Source organism: Stomoxys calcitrans, chromosome 2 (genome assembly GCF_963082655.1).
Source record: "Stomoxys calcitrans chromosome 2, idStoCalc2.1, whole genome shotgun sequence".
Classification (NCBI taxonomy): Eukaryota; Metazoa; Arthropoda; class Insecta; order Diptera; family Muscidae; genus Stomoxys; species Stomoxys calcitrans.
The window spans coordinates 44115647-44134356 of record NC_081553.1 but is presented as its reverse complement, the minus strand read 5'-3'; the positions used below and the strand labels follow the sequence as shown (position 1 = coordinate 44134356).

General features: G+C 38.8%; 3 protein-coding genes across 3 annotated transcripts; 2 read left to right on the top strand and 1 right to left on the bottom strand.

Annotated features, from left to right (window-relative positions):
- Positions 1 to 2380: 2380 nt before the first annotated feature.
- On the top strand, positions 2381 to 3476 carry LOC106086059 (uncharacterized). Its single transcript, XM_013250578.2, has 3 exons — positions 2381 to 2499; positions 2551 to 3033; positions 3098 to 3476. The coding sequence occupies exons 1-3, from the start codon at positions 2440 to 2442 to the stop codon at positions 3425 to 3427; spliced, it is 873 nt and encodes a 290-aa protein (XP_013106032.2). The 5' UTR covers positions 2381 to 2439; the 3' UTR covers positions 3428 to 3476.
- Positions 3477 to 10562: 7086 nt separating this feature from the next.
- On the top strand, positions 10563 to 11560 carry LOC106086060 (uncharacterized). Its single transcript, XM_013250579.2, has 3 exons — positions 10563 to 10652; positions 10710 to 11171; positions 11228 to 11560. The coding sequence occupies exons 1-3, from the start codon at positions 10593 to 10595 to the stop codon at positions 11558 to 11560; spliced, it is 855 nt and encodes a 284-aa protein (XP_013106033.2). The 5' UTR covers positions 10563 to 10592.
- A 5634-nt stretch (positions 11561 to 17194) lies between these two features.
- LOC106086056 (uncharacterized) lies at positions 17195 to 18286 on the bottom strand. The gene is made up of 3 exons (XM_013250574.2): positions 18152 to 18286; positions 17596 to 18081; positions 17195 to 17527 (listed from the first exon to the last, which is right to left on the bottom strand). Exons 1-3 carry the CDS (start codon positions 18209 to 18211, stop codon positions 17195 to 17197), a joined length of 879 nt encoding a protein of 292 aa, XP_013106028.2. The 5' UTR covers positions 18212 to 18286.
- Between the last annotated feature and the right edge of the window lie 424 nt (positions 18287 to 18710).

Sequence of the window (18710 nt, the reverse complement as noted above, 5' to 3'; positions counted from 1 at the left end):
GGCCCTAAACCTTAAATCGAGAGATCGGTCTATATGACAGCTATATCTAAATCTGAGCCGATCTGAGCCAAATTGAAGAACGATGTCGAAGGGACTAGCACAACTCACTGTCCATATTGCAGAAGTATGTCAATGGGCTTAACTTAACCCACTGTCCCAAATTTCGACGACATCGGACAGTGAATTTCGCATTTTATGGGCTCAAAACCTTAAACCGTGAGATCGGTCTATATGGCAGCTATATCCAAATCTGGACCGATCCAGGCCAAATTGAAGAAGGACGTCGAAGAGCCCAACTAAACTCACTGTCTCAAATTTCAGCGACATCGGACGCGCCTTTTATGGCCCCAAAAGCTAAATCCGAGAGATCGGTCTATATGGCAGCTATATCCAAATTTGGACCGATCTGTGCCATATTGCAGAAGTATGTCAAGGGGCTTAACTTAACTCACTGTCCCAAACCGCAAAACCGCAAAAGCGGTTAATAAATGTGGCTTTTATGCGCCTAAGACCCAAAATCGGAGGATCGGTCTATATGGCAGCTATATCCAAATCTGGACCGATACGGGCCAAATTGACGAAGAATATCGAAGGGCCTAACATAACTCACTGTCCCTAATTTCAGCAAAATCGGATAAAAAATGTGGCTTTTATAGGCCTAAGACCCTAATCGGATAATCGGTCTATATGGCAGCTATATCCAAATCTGGACTGATCTGAGCCAAATTGACAAAGGATGTCGAAGGGCCTAAGACAACTCACTGTCCCAAATTTCATCAAAATCGGATAATAAATGTGGCTTTTATGGGCCTAAGACCCTAAATCGGATAATCGGTCTATATGGGAGCTATATCCAAATCTGGACTGATCTGAGCCAAATTGACAAAGGATGTCGAAGGGCCTAAGACAACTCACTGTCCCAAATTTCATCAAAATCGGATAATAAATGTGGCTTTTATGGGCCTAAGACCCTAAATCGGAGAATCGGTCTATATGGCAGCTATATCCAAATCTGGACCGATCTGAGCCAAATTGACGAAGGATGTCGAAGGGCCTAGCATAACTCACTGTCCCAAATTTCGGCGACATCGGACAATAAATGCGCTTTTTATGGGCCCAAAACCTTAAATCGAGGGATCGGTCTATATGACAGCTATATCCAAATTTGGACCGATCCGAGCCAAGTTGAAGAACGATGTCAAAGGGCCTAGCACAACTCACTGTTCCAAATTTCGGCGACATCAGATAACAAATGCGCCTTTTATGGGCCCAAAACCTAAAAACGAGGGATCGGTCTATAAGGCAGATATAACCAAATCTGGACCGATCAGGGCCAAATTAATGAAGGACGTCGAAGGGCCTAACACAACTCATTGTCCCAAATTTCAGCAAAATCGGTTAATAAATGTGGCTTTTATGGGCCATAGACCCTAAATCGGAGGATCGGTCTATATGGCAGCTATATCCAAATCTAGACCGATCTGAACCAAATTGAATAACGATATTTAAGGGCCTAACATAACTCACTGTTCCAAATCTCAGCAAAATCGGATTATAAATGTGGCTTTTATTGGCCTAAGACCCTAAATCGGAGGATTGGTCTATATGGCAGCTATAACCAAATCTGGACCGATCCGGTCCAAATTGAAGAAGGATGTCGAAGTGCCTAACATAACTCACTGTTCCAAATTTCAGCAAAATCGGATAATAAAAGTGGCTTTTATTGGCCTAAGACCCTAAATAAACCTATCGGTCTATATGGGGGCTATATCAAGATATAGTCCGATATAGCTCATCATCGAACTTAACCTGCTTATGGACAAAAAAAGGAATCTGTGCAAAGTTTCGGCTCAATATCTCTATTTTTAAAGACTGTAGCGTGATTTCAACAGACAGGCGGTCGGACGGACAGACGGACGTACATGTGTAGATCGTCTTAGATTTTTACGCTGATCAAGAATATGTATATTTTATAGGTTCGGAAAAAGATATTTCGATGTGTTTCAAACGGAATGACAAAATGAATATACCCCCATCCTTCGGTGGTGGGTGGCTATAACTAGATGAATTGCGTGGTAGACTGGCATGCTATTCCTTACACCACCCTTTCCACAAGGAAACACCATCACAATCAGTGATTAGCTGACAAATAGAATGGCGATAAAAATTGAGGTACACAAATGTTTGTCTACAATAGGAATATTTGCGAAACATAAAATGTATTCTGATAAAAGCCAGCAAATCGGGCCACAACAATAAAATGCAAGCACTTTCTTCGAAGAAAATCGTTTATTGTCAAATATTTACAATAGCTGACAAACGTGGAAGCATTAAAATTTTTAAACGTACTTATAACAACGTTTGATATAAAAACAAAATAACGTGGCTGGAAATTTCATTCTAATTTGGGAAAACCAAGCAAAAGCATTACGAATTATAATGGCCTACATAAAGATTTGGATATTTTTGGCAGTATTGGCTTTGGCTAATACTCAGAAGGTAAGGAGTAACGTCTACTAAAGCAGCTCGATTAAAATTCCAGTTTTACAGACTTCGGTGGACAATTACTATGGCGACAATATGCACGCCGTCATACGAAATGATGAGTATATTGATGCCCATAGACGCCATTACGCGGGCAATATCTGGTATTACGATTTCCAAATTAACAAATTTAAGGAGGCCTATTTGGAACGCGTCAACTCTTTTGAATATCAAAAGGAGGCGCTTGTAAGAGAACTCATTCGTGTCGATGAGCATTTATATCCCTTAACGGTGCTGAGTGACTTCAGCAAGGCTTGTGTACAGAAATACAAGTCCTTAATCCCTTCCATGGCATGGGCCAAAAGTGAGATGGATCGATGCATTTCCGTGGCCTCCAATCAAGCGAATTCCTTGATAACCTATATGTCCTCAACGAATCGCACTTTACAGAGTCACTACACTACCACCTTTGAAAAGGAACTGAACGCCTGTAAAAGCAAGTTTAATACTACCTCGCCAACTAACTATACCATATGTCTGGCTAATGCTGTAAGTTTTGAGTGCACACTCCGCTTTACAAAAATTCCATTTTAATTGTGTTTTCCCCTTTCAGGTGGCCCTTACAAATACCTATACCCTGAATAATCAAAAAAGCTTTTCTTCTCAATTGCAAACCGCAAAAAATTCAGTTGCTGTCCATATGAAAACTGTTCAAGAATGCACTTTTGGTGTCTACAATACCACAGTTTCAAGAATCTCGGAGGCAAATTCACGCATTGACACGTGTCTCCGTGGCAATGATGATTGCTCACATTGCAGCGGTTTCTACTGCCAAGAGGTCTTTAGCATGCATCACTCACTTATTGATCCCCAAAATGCCACAATGTTTAATCCATTCTATAGACGAGAAGCTGGGAAATGCCTGATGATGAATATCGTGTAAAATGTAAACTTAAAAGAAATTCTAAAATAAAGAAATTCAATCAGCAGTATGACATTAATTCAATCCATTAACGAAGAATATGTAGAACTAGCTGAACCGGGCCAGATCCGCTGCGCCTTCTCTTACTTTATATGGAATAAAATTATCCTTTGAATATTTATTTTCGACAATTAAAGAGTTTTTAGTGAAATACCATGCTACGAAAATAGTATCTGCATATAGCTTGACTAACAGTATATCAAAATAAGAGCCTTTATCTGAATCCCATATGATCTTTATTAGACCACGAATTCGCTCGGAGAGTTTAACGCCATTCTAAAACGACTTTATTTCCACCCAATATTCTCATGATGTCGGATTTAGGAGTATTTTCGGGGGTGAGGTAGTCCCCTAGACACTTGGCCCTAAAGCGTCACCCAAAACACATGGCCCCAAAATTGGTTATCAAATTAGTTTTCTAATCTCAAATACCTAACATTTGAGCTACATATTGACATGGTCGGCCAATAGGGAGAGAGCGGTGCCCCAAATACATGATCCACATTTGGATATTCCTATTCTACTCCCAAATACCTTTATTAGAGCTCCATATTGCGATAGTCAGAAAATAATTGCTGTTTGTGGTCTAACTTGGGAAAGGGGTACCCACAGAAAATTGGTTCCGAAAGTGGGTATCAATTTCGTGCTCTACTCCCCAATAACTTTCACATGAGCCCCACATTGACATGGTCGGTAAATATGCTCAATTTAGGGGTATTTTGTATATCAGCAAAAAAATACAAAATTTGCCCACAAACATTCCACTAAGGAACAGGGTCAAACTTCTCACATATCAATGAGTGCAATCCGATTCGAGTTTAAGCTCAATGATAAGGGGCCTCTCTTTTATAGCCGAGTCCGAACGGCGTGCCGCAGAGCGACACCTCTTTGGAGAGAACTTTTACATGGCATTGTACCACACAAATCTTGGCAGCATTAGGAGGGGAAAACCACCGCTGAAACTTTTTTTCTGATGGTCTCGCCAGGATTCGAACCCAGACGTTCATCGTCATAGGCGGACATGCTAACTTTTGCGCTACGGTGGCCTCCGAAAGTATATCAGCATAGTGCTCTATTCTCATGTATCTATATATCATTTATTTGAACCCCATATTGGCATTGACCTCGAATTTAGATATCAAATTCGTTTTCCAATCTCAAATACCTTTCATTTAAACCCCTTATTGAAAAAGTCAACAAATATATCCGGTTTGGGGTATAAGCCATAAAAACTATCAATATCGAGCTCCACTCCAAATACGTTCTATTTGGTGGTTGTTATGGTGGGGGGACGTCCCCTAGACAGTTGGTCCTGAATGTTGATATCAGATTCGTGGTCTACTCTCAAATACCTTTCATTTGAGCCCCATATTTCCATAGTTGGCAAACATGATCGGTTTTGGGGCATAGGAAGACCACTCATTGACTTGGCCTTGAAAGTATATATCATATTCGTGTTCTTCTTTAAAATACCTTCTATTTGAGCCCCATGTTGCAATGGTCAGCCAATACTTCTTATGTGGGTGGTGTTATGGGGGTGGGGTGGTCCCATAGACACTTCCCCGAATATTGACATCAAATTTGTGCTTTACTCCCAAAGACCATTCATTTGAGCCCCATATTGCAAAATGCTAATTTTGCCCATGAACATTCCACCGCGGAACAGGGGCAAACTTCTAACATATCAATGAGTGTAGTCCGCTTCAAGTTTAAGCTCAATGATAAGGGGCCTCTTTTATATAGCTGAGTCCGAACGGCGTGCCGCAGTGCGACACTTCTTTGGAGAGAAGTTTTCCATGGCAAAGTACCTCAGAAATGTTGACAGCATTAGGAGGGAAGAACCGCCGCTGAAAATTTTTTCTGATGGTCTCGCCAGGATTCGAACCCAGGCGTTCAATGTCATAAGTGGGCATGCCAACCTCTGCGCTATGGTGGCCTTCAGCCCCATATTGCTATGGTTGTACATTTGGATTATATATTTGGGGAGGGACGGCCTCCCAAGTACTTGGTCCCACATTTGGATATCAGCTTCGTATTCTACACTCAAATACCTTTTATTTAAGCTCCATATTGTCATGGTCAGTAATTTATTCAAATACCTTTCATTTGAGTCCCATATTGCCATGGTGGGTAAATATGTCCGATTTAGGGGTGTTTGGAGTGGTCCCCCAAACACTTGGTCCGACAATTGGATATCAGATACGTTTACTAGCCTTAAAATCCTTTCATTTGAGTTCCATATTGTCGTGATTGGTCTACATATATATTTTCTAGGTTTTGCGGGTGGGGCGGCCCACCAGGTACCCCTCCGAAATTTGGATACCAAATTTCCGTCTTTAGGTTACTATAGGACATCACACAAAACTTCGCTTAAATCGCACCACCCATCTCCGAGATCTGGCGTTTCTGAAAATTAGGGTAGGGGGAGGGTCCATCCCCCTTTAAATACCAAAAAATTTAGTACCCTATTTTCACCACAGGATCATCTGTTAAAATTTCAAGAAAATCGGTTCAGCCGTTTTTGAGTCTATAAGGACAAACAAACACAAATGGATTTTTCTACGCACCCTCGAAGGGTGCAACACATTGAAATATCAATTTCCGACCTTATAAAGTTCAGTTCAGTTCAGACAGCGTTGGTCAGTCTGTTGAAATCACGCTTATAATAGAGATATTGAGCTGAAACTTTGGCACAGATTCTTGTTTTTGTCCATAAGCAGATTAAGTTCGAAGATGGGCTATTTCGGAATAAATCTCGATATAGGCCCCATACAGACCGATCGTCCGATTTAGTGTCTTAGGACCATAAAAGCCACATTTATTATCCGCTTTTGCTGAAATTTGGAACAGTGAGTTGTGTTGGGCCCTTCGATATCCTTTGTCAATTTGGCCCAGATCGGTTCAGATTTTGATATAGCTGCCATATAGATCGATCTCTCAATTTTAGGCCATGAGCCCATAAAAGGGTCATTTATTGTCCGATTTTGCCAAAATTTGGGCCAGTGAGTTGTGTTAGGCCACTCGACATCTTTCTTCCTTCTATAATGGACTATATCTTGATATAGGACCCATATAGACCGATCCGCTGATTTAGGGTCTTAGGCCCATAAAAGCCACATTTATTATCCGATTTTGCTGAAATTTGCGACAGTGAGTTGTGTTAGGCCACTCGACATCTTTCTTTAATTTGGCCCCAATCGGTTCAGATTTGGATATAGCTGTCATATAGACCGATTTCTCGAATTAAGGTCTTGGACCCATAAAAGTCGCATTTATTGTCCGATGTCGCTGAAGTTTGAGGAAGTTAGTTAAGTTAGACCCCTTGACATCTTTCCGCACTATGACCCAGATCGGTCCAGATTTGGATATAGCTGCCGTATAACGCCATCTCTCGACTTAAGGTTTTGGGCCCATAAAAGGCGCATTTATTGTTAGGCCACTCGATATCTTTCTTCAATTTGGCCCCAATCGATTCAGATTTGGATATAGTTGTCGTATAGACCGATTTCTCGAATTAAGGTCTTGCGCCCATAAAAGGCGCATTTATTGTCCGATGTCGCTGAAGTTTGAGGAAGTTAGTTAAGTTAGACCCCTTGACATCTTTCCGCACTATGACCCAGATCGGTCCAGATTTGGATATAGCTGCCATATAGCCCGATCTCTCGACTTAAGGTTTTGGGCCCATAAAAGGCGCATTTATTTTCCGATTTAGCCAAAATTTGGGACAGTAAGTTGCCCTTCGATATCCTTCATCAATTCAATGTCCTAGATCACTTCAGATTTTGATATAGCTGCCATATAAACCGATCTCCCGATTTAAGGCTTTGGGCCCTTAAAAGATGCATTTATTGTCCAATGTCGCTGAAATTTGGGACAGTGAGTTAAGATAAGCCCCTCGACTTACTTCTGAAATATGGCACAGATCGGTATATATTTGGATATAGCTGCCATATAGACCGATCGCTCGATTTAAGGTTTTGGCCCCATAAGAGGCGCATTTATAGTCCGAGTTCGCCGAATTTTCGGGACAGTGTGTTGTGTAAGGCTCCTCGACATCCTTCGTCAATTTGGTCCAGATCGGTCCAGATTTGGATATAGCTGTCATATAGACCGATCTCTCTATTTAAGATTTTAGCCCCATAAAAAGCTCATTTATAATCCGATTTCACTGAAATTTGATACAGTGACTTATGTTAGGCTTTTCGGCATCCTTGTCGTATATGGTTCAGATTGGCTTATTTTTAGATGTCGCTACCAAAAAGACCAATATTTTGTTATACACAATTGAACAATGACTTGTACTTATTTGTATTTGGTCCAAATCAGAACATATTTCGATATAGCTACTATGGGGCATAAGGTATGCAATTTTCAACGGATTTTGTCTAAAGGTGGTTTACATATATCCCTGAGGTGGTGGGTATTCAAAGTTCGGCTCGACCGAACTTAATGTCTTTTTACTTGTTATATCCTACACTACTACTGTGGTACAGGGTATTATAACTTAGTGCATTTGTTTGTAACACCCAAAAGGAAGAGAGATAGACCCATTGATAAGTATACCGATCGACTCAGAATCACTTTCTGATTCGATTTAGCTATGGCCGTCTGTTTGTCTCGCTGTCCGTCTGTCTGTCTGTTCGTTTGTCCATGTTAATTTGTGTACAAACTACAGGTCGCAATTTTTATCCGATCGTCTTCAAATTTGGTATGGCCTAGAGACGAAGCCTATTGAAATTTGAAAAATCGATTCAGATTTGGATATAGCTCCCATATATATGTTCGTCCGATTTGCAGTAATACTGCCATAAAATGGTCATTTGTTTACCGATTTTGTGGAAATTTGGCAGGAGGAATTTTCTTGTTTGTTTCTCTTTCGGGACGAGCTGAATGATCGAAGATGCAAATGGAAAAGGAAAGCCAAAGGTAGCAACAGACACCAACCACTATGGGACACGTTTCGTCTTTGGTTAGAAGACTTTTCAACCATATTAGGTGTGACGGCTTCAAAGGCCGTGCGTTGGTATGTTGTATTTAACTCGTATTAATTGCGAAAACGCATCTATGATACAATTATCACATTAACCAAGCTCGAGAACCCTGCTTATTAGCTGTACATTTTTCCAATGCATTTATTTTTGTGTAATGGCAGACATCCTGTCTTATGACTTCCGACATTACAGGCCAATTTCATTTAAATCGGTTCAGATTTGAATATAGCTCCCATATATATGTTCGTCCGATTTGCAGTAATAATGCAATAAAAAGGTCATTTGTTACCCGATTCTCTCGAAATTTGGCAGGAGGGATTTCTCTCGACTTTAATGGTGATTTTCATGAATATCGGTTCAGATTTAGATATAGCTCTCATATATATATATATATATATATATATATATATATATATATATATCGTCCGATTTTCACTCCTAGAGTCACAGCAAGCGCATTTATTGACCCATCTTGCCAAAAATTTTGCAAAACGCTTTCCTCGACGACTGCCACAGTATCTCAGAAATTTGCTCAAAATCAAATCGTTTCAGATTTAGGTATAGCTCCCCTATATATGTTCGTCCGATTTTGAGAAATATTGCCAGAAAGTGTTCATTTTATAACCGATTCTCTCGAAATTTTGCAGGAAGGATTTTCTTATGACTCTCGATATTACTGGTGAATTTCATAGAAATTGTCCCAGATTTAGATATAGCTGTCCTATATGTATATAGATTTTTCACCTCAAGCGCTACTGCAAGCGCATTGTTTGACCAATCTTGTCAAAATTTTGCTCAACGGTTTCCTCGACAATTACCACTCTATCTAAGAAGTTCAGAATTAGATACAGCTCCCAAATATATGTTCGTCAGATTATGGGTAATTTACAATAATGTTGTCATTGGTCACCCGTAGTTATTACAGTTTGAACATATTTGCTCGCCGAGGTCCATCAAAATTGGTTCAGAATTGGATATATTGGGTTGCCCAAAAAGTAATTGCGGATTTTTCATATAGTCGGCGTTGACAAATTTTTTCACAGCTTGTGACTCTGTAATTGCATTCTTTCTTCTGTCAGTTATCAGCTGTTACTTTTAGCTTGCTTTAGAAAAAAAGTGTAAAAAAAAGTATATTTGATAAAATTTCTTTCTAAGTTTTATTAAAAATGCATTTACTTTCTTTTAAAAAATCTGCAATTACTTTTTGGGCAACCCAATAGCTCCCACATTGTACTTATAGGGTAGGTGTAGGGTATTATAAAATCAGCACCGCCCGTCTTTTGCCATTTCTTACTGGGTTTGAGTGCAGTGTTGTTATCCGATTTTACAAAAATCCATATTCAAAAATCCATAGTAAGTGCGAAGGGGTCTAGAACCGATTTATCGTTTGCGTGACTTGAAATAGTTAACATATAATAAACTGTTCTCCCCATTAGCCTTCTGCGACCCCTTTAAGCTTCGATTTTGCCTAGTTACGGGGAAATTTGGTACGCAAAGTACAACTATGCTCTGTTACGAAGTTCATTCTGAGTAAAGTTTTGACAGATTTGATGATGGTGGGTTCCGAAGAAGGTTCGGCCTTAAGACCTTTTCCAACTATCGATGTATTGGTTGTTTTTTTTAATTATCCCACTCTTTTAGAACCGAAGTCTTATGTCTCCACAAACCAACTGACCACCATTAATTTTTCAACTGTTTGTTAAAGTGGTCGGGCCTTCAAAAAAAACTAATTAATAGATAAGCCATAGTTATCATAATTCCAAAGAGATACTTCATAACTTATCGTTCAATGTGCTTCGGAAGGTTGATAAAGGTGATTTTCATTGATATTAGCTATTCAACCGCAATAAAAATCCCCTCAATAAATAGTGATATCTCTTCATAATATTGATTATAAAGAAAATGTATGCGCGGATTTTCTACGCCCACTTCAACTGATAACTTATCAACGAATTATTGCAAACAATTGAAGATGGCCCAAATTATGCAAAGGTGTAAGCTTCAAGAAAGAAAGAAAGAATAAATAGTTTGCTGGTAAATATAAAAAGAAATCATTTGTGGAAAAAAGACACTCGATATTTAGGATTCAGGGCCAAAAGAAGTCATAGTTCTACCACAAAAAGAAGGTAGAAAAAATGATAGGCACTAAAATAGTGGCGATTCTAGCATTGTTGGCTGCGACCAAGGCACAACAGGTAACTGTGCTTAGTTATCTATCGATTACTCCTTACATTCAATCCCTGTCATTTCAGAGTTCCATCGATACTATTCTAATACGCAACGACGAATATCTCAATTCCCACAGACGTCAATATGCTCTCAATATTTGGTATTATGATGTACAAATGGAACAATTTAGAGAATCCTATGTGAAACGAGTCGATGATATGGAATATCAAAAAGATGCTCTTCTAAATGAACTCAAGAATCGTGATGAAAATTTATATTCTTTAACACTTTTGAGTGACTTTAGCAAAACTTGTGTGGAAAAATACAAGCCGTCGATGCCGGTGGCAGCTGATGTTAAAAATCAAGTGGATCGTTGCACTGACACTGCCCATTATAAAACCGATAATCTTATATATACCATGGAAGTGACAAACAAAACATTACAGAATCATTACGATAATGTATTTGAAAAGGAAGTCAGCCGATGTCAGAGCAATTATGGGACAACCAAAACAGCTAATTACACTTTGTGTCTGGCCAATGCTGTAAGTTAGCCTTTAAAAAAGAAACATATGTTTCTAATCCAACTGTTTCATTCTAGGTATCCGTCACAAATGCCTTTACCCAAAGTAGCCAACAACAATTTTCGAATCAACTTAAAAATGCCTATAATACAGGAAGACTCGAAATAAAGACTCTTCATGAATGCGTTTTTGTGGTACACAATAATACTTTGACGAAAATGTCGCAAGCCAATACCCATATTGATAGATGCATCCTTGGCATGGATGATTGTGCGCAATGCAGCAAACACTTCTGCCGTAATGTCTATAACATGGCTGCATCAAGCATTGATCCCAATAGCCCTACTATGTATAATCCATTCCAGGGTCAAAGTGAAACTGGCGAATGTTTAATGCTGAATATATACTAAATCAATCAATTATTGTTGAATGGGTTGGAGAATTTTATTTAGGCAACTAAAATATCCGAAAAAAAAACTCTTCAATTTATTGAAAAATTAAAAAAAAAATACAAATTTAAATATAAAAGTTTGTGCTGTATATACATTTGACACTCTTCATAACCTATATCACTACTGTAGGTTAAGTTAGGTAAGAGTGCTGTCCCACAGTAGCGACACACCAGGGAATCGAACCCATGACTCAAGCTCTGGCAATCCAAGCACGCTACCAACTCGGCTACCGGGGTGCCTATTACTACTGTAACACCCAGAAGAAAGACAGCTAGACCCGTTGATAAGTATGCCGATCGACTCGGAATAACTATCAGATTCGATTTATTGTTTAAAAAGTATTAGTTTGTTTAAAAAGTAATGGTCACAATTTTCATCCAATCGCATTCAAATTTAGACCCTGTGCTGGCTCTGATCCCATTGAAATTGAAAGAAATCTAATCAGATTTGGACATAGTTTCCGTATGTATATTCGCCCAATTTCGGCTAATATTGCAACAATGTGTCATTTGTGCCATGAAGAAGTCTCTTATGACTCCGAACACTAATAGCAAATTTGGTAGAAATCGTTTCAGATTTAGATATAGCTCCCATATATACTTGAAACTCCATTTTCACTTCTAGAGCCTTTGTCAACACAATTATTGCAGGAAACTGAACTTCAAATTAAACAATTTGGAAAGGCAACTCTTGCCCTGCACACTTGCAAGAGAGCCATTGGCAACAAATTGGGGGTTTAAACCACTTGCCTTGCACTTAGTATGTACTGCAGTCGTCAGACCTATAATGCTATATGGTGTTGTGGTATGGTGGACGGCGCACAGTGCGAGAAAATCGAAAAAAAAAATAGAAAAAAATATGCTATTTGAGACTTTATTCATTCTCACTCATTGAAATTTAAAATGATTAAAGCTTAGGAATTATCGAGATACTGTGATCAAGGCCCCAAGTAAACCGGGCGGCTTTTGGAAGACCCCTAAAGTTGGTCACCACGGCATTTCTAACAAGTAAAAAGGCGTTAAGTTCGGCCGGGCCGAACTTTTCATGCCCACCACTTCGGTTATATACGGAAACCACCTTTCGTCATAATCCCGTGAAAAATGCATAATTAATGCCTCCATAGCAGTTGTACGAAATATGGTCCGAATTGGACCAAATTCGATACGGATATTGAGTGATCTAACAAGTACAAGTTAATGTTTTCTAGAACAAATATTGGTCTTTTTGGTAGCCATATCCAAATATAGACCGATCTGAACCATACAGGATACGGGAGTCGAAAAGCCTAACCTAAGTCACTGTTTCAAATTTCAGCGAAATCGGGTTATAAATGTGGCTTTTATGGCGCCAAGACTTTAAAACGAGAGATCGGTCTATATGGCAGCTATATCTAAATCTGGACCGATTTGGACCAAGTTAAAGAAAAATGTAGCAGAGCTCAACACAACTAACTGTCCCAAATTTCGGCGACACCGGACAATAAATGCGCCTTTCATGGGCCTAAAACCTTAAATCGAGAAATCGGTCTATATGGCAGCTATATTCACCTCTGAACCTATCAGAGCCAAATTGAAGAGGGCTATCAAAGGGCCTAAGACAACTCACTGTCCCAAATTTCAACAAAATCGAATAAACAATGTGGTTTTTATGGGCCTAAGACATTAAATCGGAGAATCGGTCTATATGCCAGCAATATCCAAATCTGGACCGATCTGGGCCAAATTGACGAAGGATTTCGAAGGGCCCAATACAACTTACTGTCCCAAATTTCAGTAAAATCGAATAATAAATGTGGTTTTTATGGGCCTAAGACCCTAAATCGGCGGATCTGTCTATATGGGGGCTATATCAAGATATAGTCCGATATAGCGGATATGGCTAGATCGTCTTAGATTTTTACGCCGATCAAGAATATATATACTTTATACGGTCGGAAATGGATATTTCGATGTGTTGCATCTGCGGTGGTCGCATCAGACCGTAGCGTGTTGTCCTCCCCTCCTATAGGTGTGGGTGCCTTGGCACCTGTAGTCAAGAGTAATGCTACATGCGCACAACTAGTTGTCAGGGATGAGGGATGCACAGTTCGTTCCCAGCCTTTAATTAAAGACAGCGACTGTGTCAATGAAACAGTCATCGCAGCCGAATCGTAAGATGATGGCATCGGAATGACGACAGAAGTGAGCGATGGCTTTGCTAAGCTCACAAGCAGACCGAGAAAGCGATCCGGTGCATGACGAAGGAGACAGAGGAGTATGTACCTGCAGCGCAATCGGGCGAAAGTGCAGGATGCTGGGAGGGATAGAACTGACCAGCACTGCTCTAGAGTCTTTAAACTTAAAGATATGAAGTTGAAACTTCGCACAGGTAATTTCGTTTACCATAGCCAGGTTAAGTTCGAAGATGGGCTATATCAGACAATATATTGACTGATATAGCCCCGCATTTATTATCAAATTTCACTGAAATGTGCTATGTGATACAGCTACCACATAAATCGATCTAACAACATAAGGTCCTAGGCTCTTAAAAGCCGAATTTATTGCCAGATTTCAATGAAGTTTGCCACATCGAGTTGTGTCGACTATGGTTTAAATCGGTCGAACACCGCTTTAAATTTTGCAGGGATACTTAATATTGATATAGGTCGTTGGAGACTGCATGAGGGTTATATCGGTTTAGATTTGGTTATGGCCCCGATATAAACCGATCCATCGATTTGACTTCTTGAGCCCCTAGAAACCTAAATTTTCATCCGATTTCGCCGAAATTTGAAAAAAAGTCTTGAGATATGACTTTCAGCATCCATGCTAAGTATCATCTGAATCGATCTATAAATAGACATAGCCCCCATATAAACTGATCCCCGGATTTGACTTCTTGAGCCCTTAGAAGTCTCAATGTTTATCCGATTTGGCTGAAATTTGGATCATGGACAAGAGTTATTATTTCCAACATCCATATCAAGTATGCTCCGAATCGGTCCATCAATAGATATAGCCCTAATATAAACTGATCCCCGGATTTGACTTCTTGAGCCCTTAGAAGCCTCATTTTTCATCCGATTTGGCTGAAATTTGGAACAATTACTTGAGTTATAACTTCCAACATCCATGTCAAGTATGATCAGAATTGGTCCAGATATAGCCCCCATAAAACCTCAAATTTTATCCGATTTAGCTGGAATTTGGAACAAAGGCTTGATTTTCATCATCTGTGCTAAGTATGATCCGAATCTTATGTATAAATTATAAATAATATAATCAATTTGTGTTTGTTTGTAGGTTTTTTTGTTTGTGTGTTCCCAGAATTCACTGAATAAGGTTAAGCCAAGCGATCAGCCGATATACTTTTTTTTTAATATTTGGCAGTACTTGGCATTGAGGATGTCAACTTGTTCTCTTTTTACATTCATTCTTTGTTTACGTTTTCTCCTATATGATGACATTTTCAATCGTCAGATTTGACATCCTTAATGATGTTTATGGGGCCTATCCACTTTGTGTTTTGCATGTGACCTAACCTTCTATTAGTGAATCCTGGCTGTGTGTGTGTGTGTGTACTGAACCGATTTTTTGACATTTTCACAGATGGTGCATAACGATCCCGTGGAGAAAATAGGGTACTACATTTTTTGATATCTGAAGGGGAGGCGGACCCTCCCCCTTACCCTAATTTTCAGTAACGCTAGATCTCGGAGATGGGTGGTGCGATTTAAGCGAAATTTTGTGTGCACTCGTATAGTACCCTAAAAATAAAACTTTAGTATCCAAATTTCGGATAGGGTAGCTAGGGGGCCGCGCCACCCATAAAAGGTATTTAAGTATAGAATTCGAATTTGATATTCAAATATAGGACCCATTTTTTTGGGGGGGCGCCTCTGCCCAAAAACATCCCCAAAGGGGACAAATTTACGACCATAGCAATTTGGGGCTCAAATGAAAGATCTTTGGGAGTAAAGTAAGAATCTGATATCAATATTTGGTAAAAGTCTCTATGGGACCACCCCAACCCCACAACACAACCCAAATAGAAATTATTTGCTGACTATTGTATTATGAGGCTCAAATAAGAAGGTTTTTAGAGTAGATCACGAATTTGATATCTATTTTCAAGGCCTACTCACTGAGTGGCCGATCATGTTTGCCGACTAGGAAATATGGAGCTCAAATTACAGGTATTTGGGAGTAAACCATGAATCGATAACAACATTTGGGACCAACTGTCTAGGGGACGTCCCACCACCATAAGGACGTATTTGCTCACCAAGACTATTATGGTATTAAAGAGAGTGGAACTAAATATTCATAGTTTTTAGGGCCAATACCCCAAACCGGACATATTTGCTGACTTTTTCATTAAGGAGTTAAATGATATCCAATTTTGAAGCCAATGGCAATATGGGGTCCAAATAAATGATATATAGATACATGAGAATAGAGCACGTTGGTGATATATTTTCCGGGCTTAGTGTTTGGGGAACCAATCCAATCCCCAAAACACCCATAAATCGGGCATATTTTCCCACCATGACAATGTTGAGTTTAAATTATAGGTATTGGGAGGTAGAGCAAGGATTGATACCTATTTTCGGGACCAATTTTCTGGGGATCTACTCCTTTCCCAAAATACCCCAAAAACAGTAATTTTTTAGTGACCATCGCAATATGGGGCTCAAATAAAGGTATTTGGGAGTAAAATACGAATTTGATATCCAAATGTAGGACCCTGTATTTAGGGCATCATCCCTTCCCCAAAACACCCCCCAAAGGATAAACATTTTTCGGCCATGCCAATATGTGGATCAAATGAAAGGTATTTGGCCCCTTTTTTAGGGCCATGTGTTTGGGGGACGCCTCATCGTGTAAACTCCCCCTCAAATCCAATGGCAATATGGGATTTAAGTAAATGTTATTTGAAAGAAGAACACAAAGCTGATATTTTTTCAGGACCAAGTGTATGGGGGTATACCTCACCCCCGAAAACACTCCTAAATCAGATATCATGAGATTATCGGGCTGAAATAAAGTATTTTAAGAATGGAGTACACCTTACATCCCAACTTAAATTCGCAAACCAATAAAGTTCACATGGGATTCAGATAGAGGCACTTATATTGTTAAATTGTTAGTCAAGCGATATACTATTTTCGTAGCATGGTATTTCACTAAAAGCTCTTTAATTGTCGAAAATAAATATTCCAAGGAAGATTTTGTTCCATATAAAGTAAAAGAAAGCGCAGCGGAGCGGGCCCGGGTCAGCTAGTCGGTCTATAAATAAATATATCCCCCATATAAACCCATAGACGGATTTGACTTCTTGAGCTTATAGAAGCCTCAAATCCGATTTCACTGAAAATTAGAGAAGAGACTAAAGTTATAACTTCCAGCATCCATGCTAAGTACGATATAAATATGTACTGATATAGCCCTCATATAAACCGATTCCTGGATTTGATTTCTTGAGCACTAAGGAGCCTAAATTTTGACAGTCGGTACCCAAGATTAGGCCCGACCGAACTTAGCACCCTTTTTTTTGTTAACTACTAACACATAATTTCATTCAATTTTATTCCATTTTTCTTACAGTGCTTTAAAATATACTCAACATCAAACAATCACCAATTTCTTGACGTCCATAAAATGGATTATACATGGTTGCATTTTTGGTATCGATGGACGATGAGGACATGTAAGAGACAGCGTTACAGAAGTGACCATGACAGGAGGGACAATCATCTGCACCATGAATGCATCTGTCAATGCGTGTTTTGGCTTCCGCAATTTTGCTTAGAGTGGTATTTTGAATTGCAAAACTGCATTCATGCAGGGTTTTAATATCCATATCAGCTGAGTTTTTGGCCGACTCCAATTGAGTCGAGAATGTCTTTTGATTGTTATAAGTAAAGGTATTGGTAGTGGAAACCTTTGATAGGAAAAAAGAATATTTCATTACAATATATGTGTAGTCTATGAGGTTTCCAAGCAACTTACCACATCAGCTAGGCACAAGGTTTGATTTGCGGACATAGAGGAATTGTATTTAGTTTGACAAGCTGTAACTTCCTTTTCAAAAGTTGTTCTATAATAAGTCTGTAAAGTGTTATTGGTCGATGCCATGTACGAAGCCAACCAGTCCACCTCCATGCTTGCTTCCGATATGCAGATATCCATTTGATATTTAACCCATTCCCTAGATGGCATTATGGCTTGATATTTTTTCACACAAACTTTGCTGAAATCGCTTAACAGTGTTAAGGGGTATAGCTGTTCATTGGCTGTCTTAACTTTGTCCAATAGCGAATCCTTTTGATATTCCATGGCATTGACTCGATCCAAGTAGGCGTCCTTGAAGAAGTTAATTTGCACATCATAATACCAAATATTGAAGGCATGTTGACGTCTTTGGGCATCGATGTAGTCATCATTGCGCATTGAACTATTGGTGCTATTTCTATGCTCTATATGGGCTACCAAATTCTGAAATGAAATTTGATTTTCAATATGAGAAAGCCTTTAAAGGGAATGTACAATAATAAAAAAATCTTACCTGTTCTGCCCTTGCCAAGGCCACAAAGGATAACACCAAGACAATTTTTACTAAAGCCATATTAATTCGTTTAGATTGTGATGCGTTTGAAACTTAAAGATCGAGTGAGGTTCTCTTGCCGCATTAAGGTTTTTATATTGGCAAAGTTTAGCCAAAATTAACTTTAAAATTGCCATATCTGTCATTTCCCTATCAGCTTTTAATTATTAAAAATATTTCACTGTTTAATAGAATCATATCTATTTAAATTTTTTAATATATCATAATACAGGGTGGCTGATGAATATTGCTACAATGATGAATATTGCTACATTTTTTTTTCGGTGTATGGAATACATTTTTCTTTTATTCATGTTAAATTAAATTATTAAATTAATTATTAAATTATTATTAATTAAATTAATTAATTAATTAATTAAATTAATTATTAAATTATTATTATTAAATAGAAAAAAAGTTATTACATTTTTTTTTGGTAGCGGCTTTCATCAGCCACCCTGTATATCATAAAACAAACCATTTTCGATTATTTTGGTACACTGAATAATTTCCAGTGATT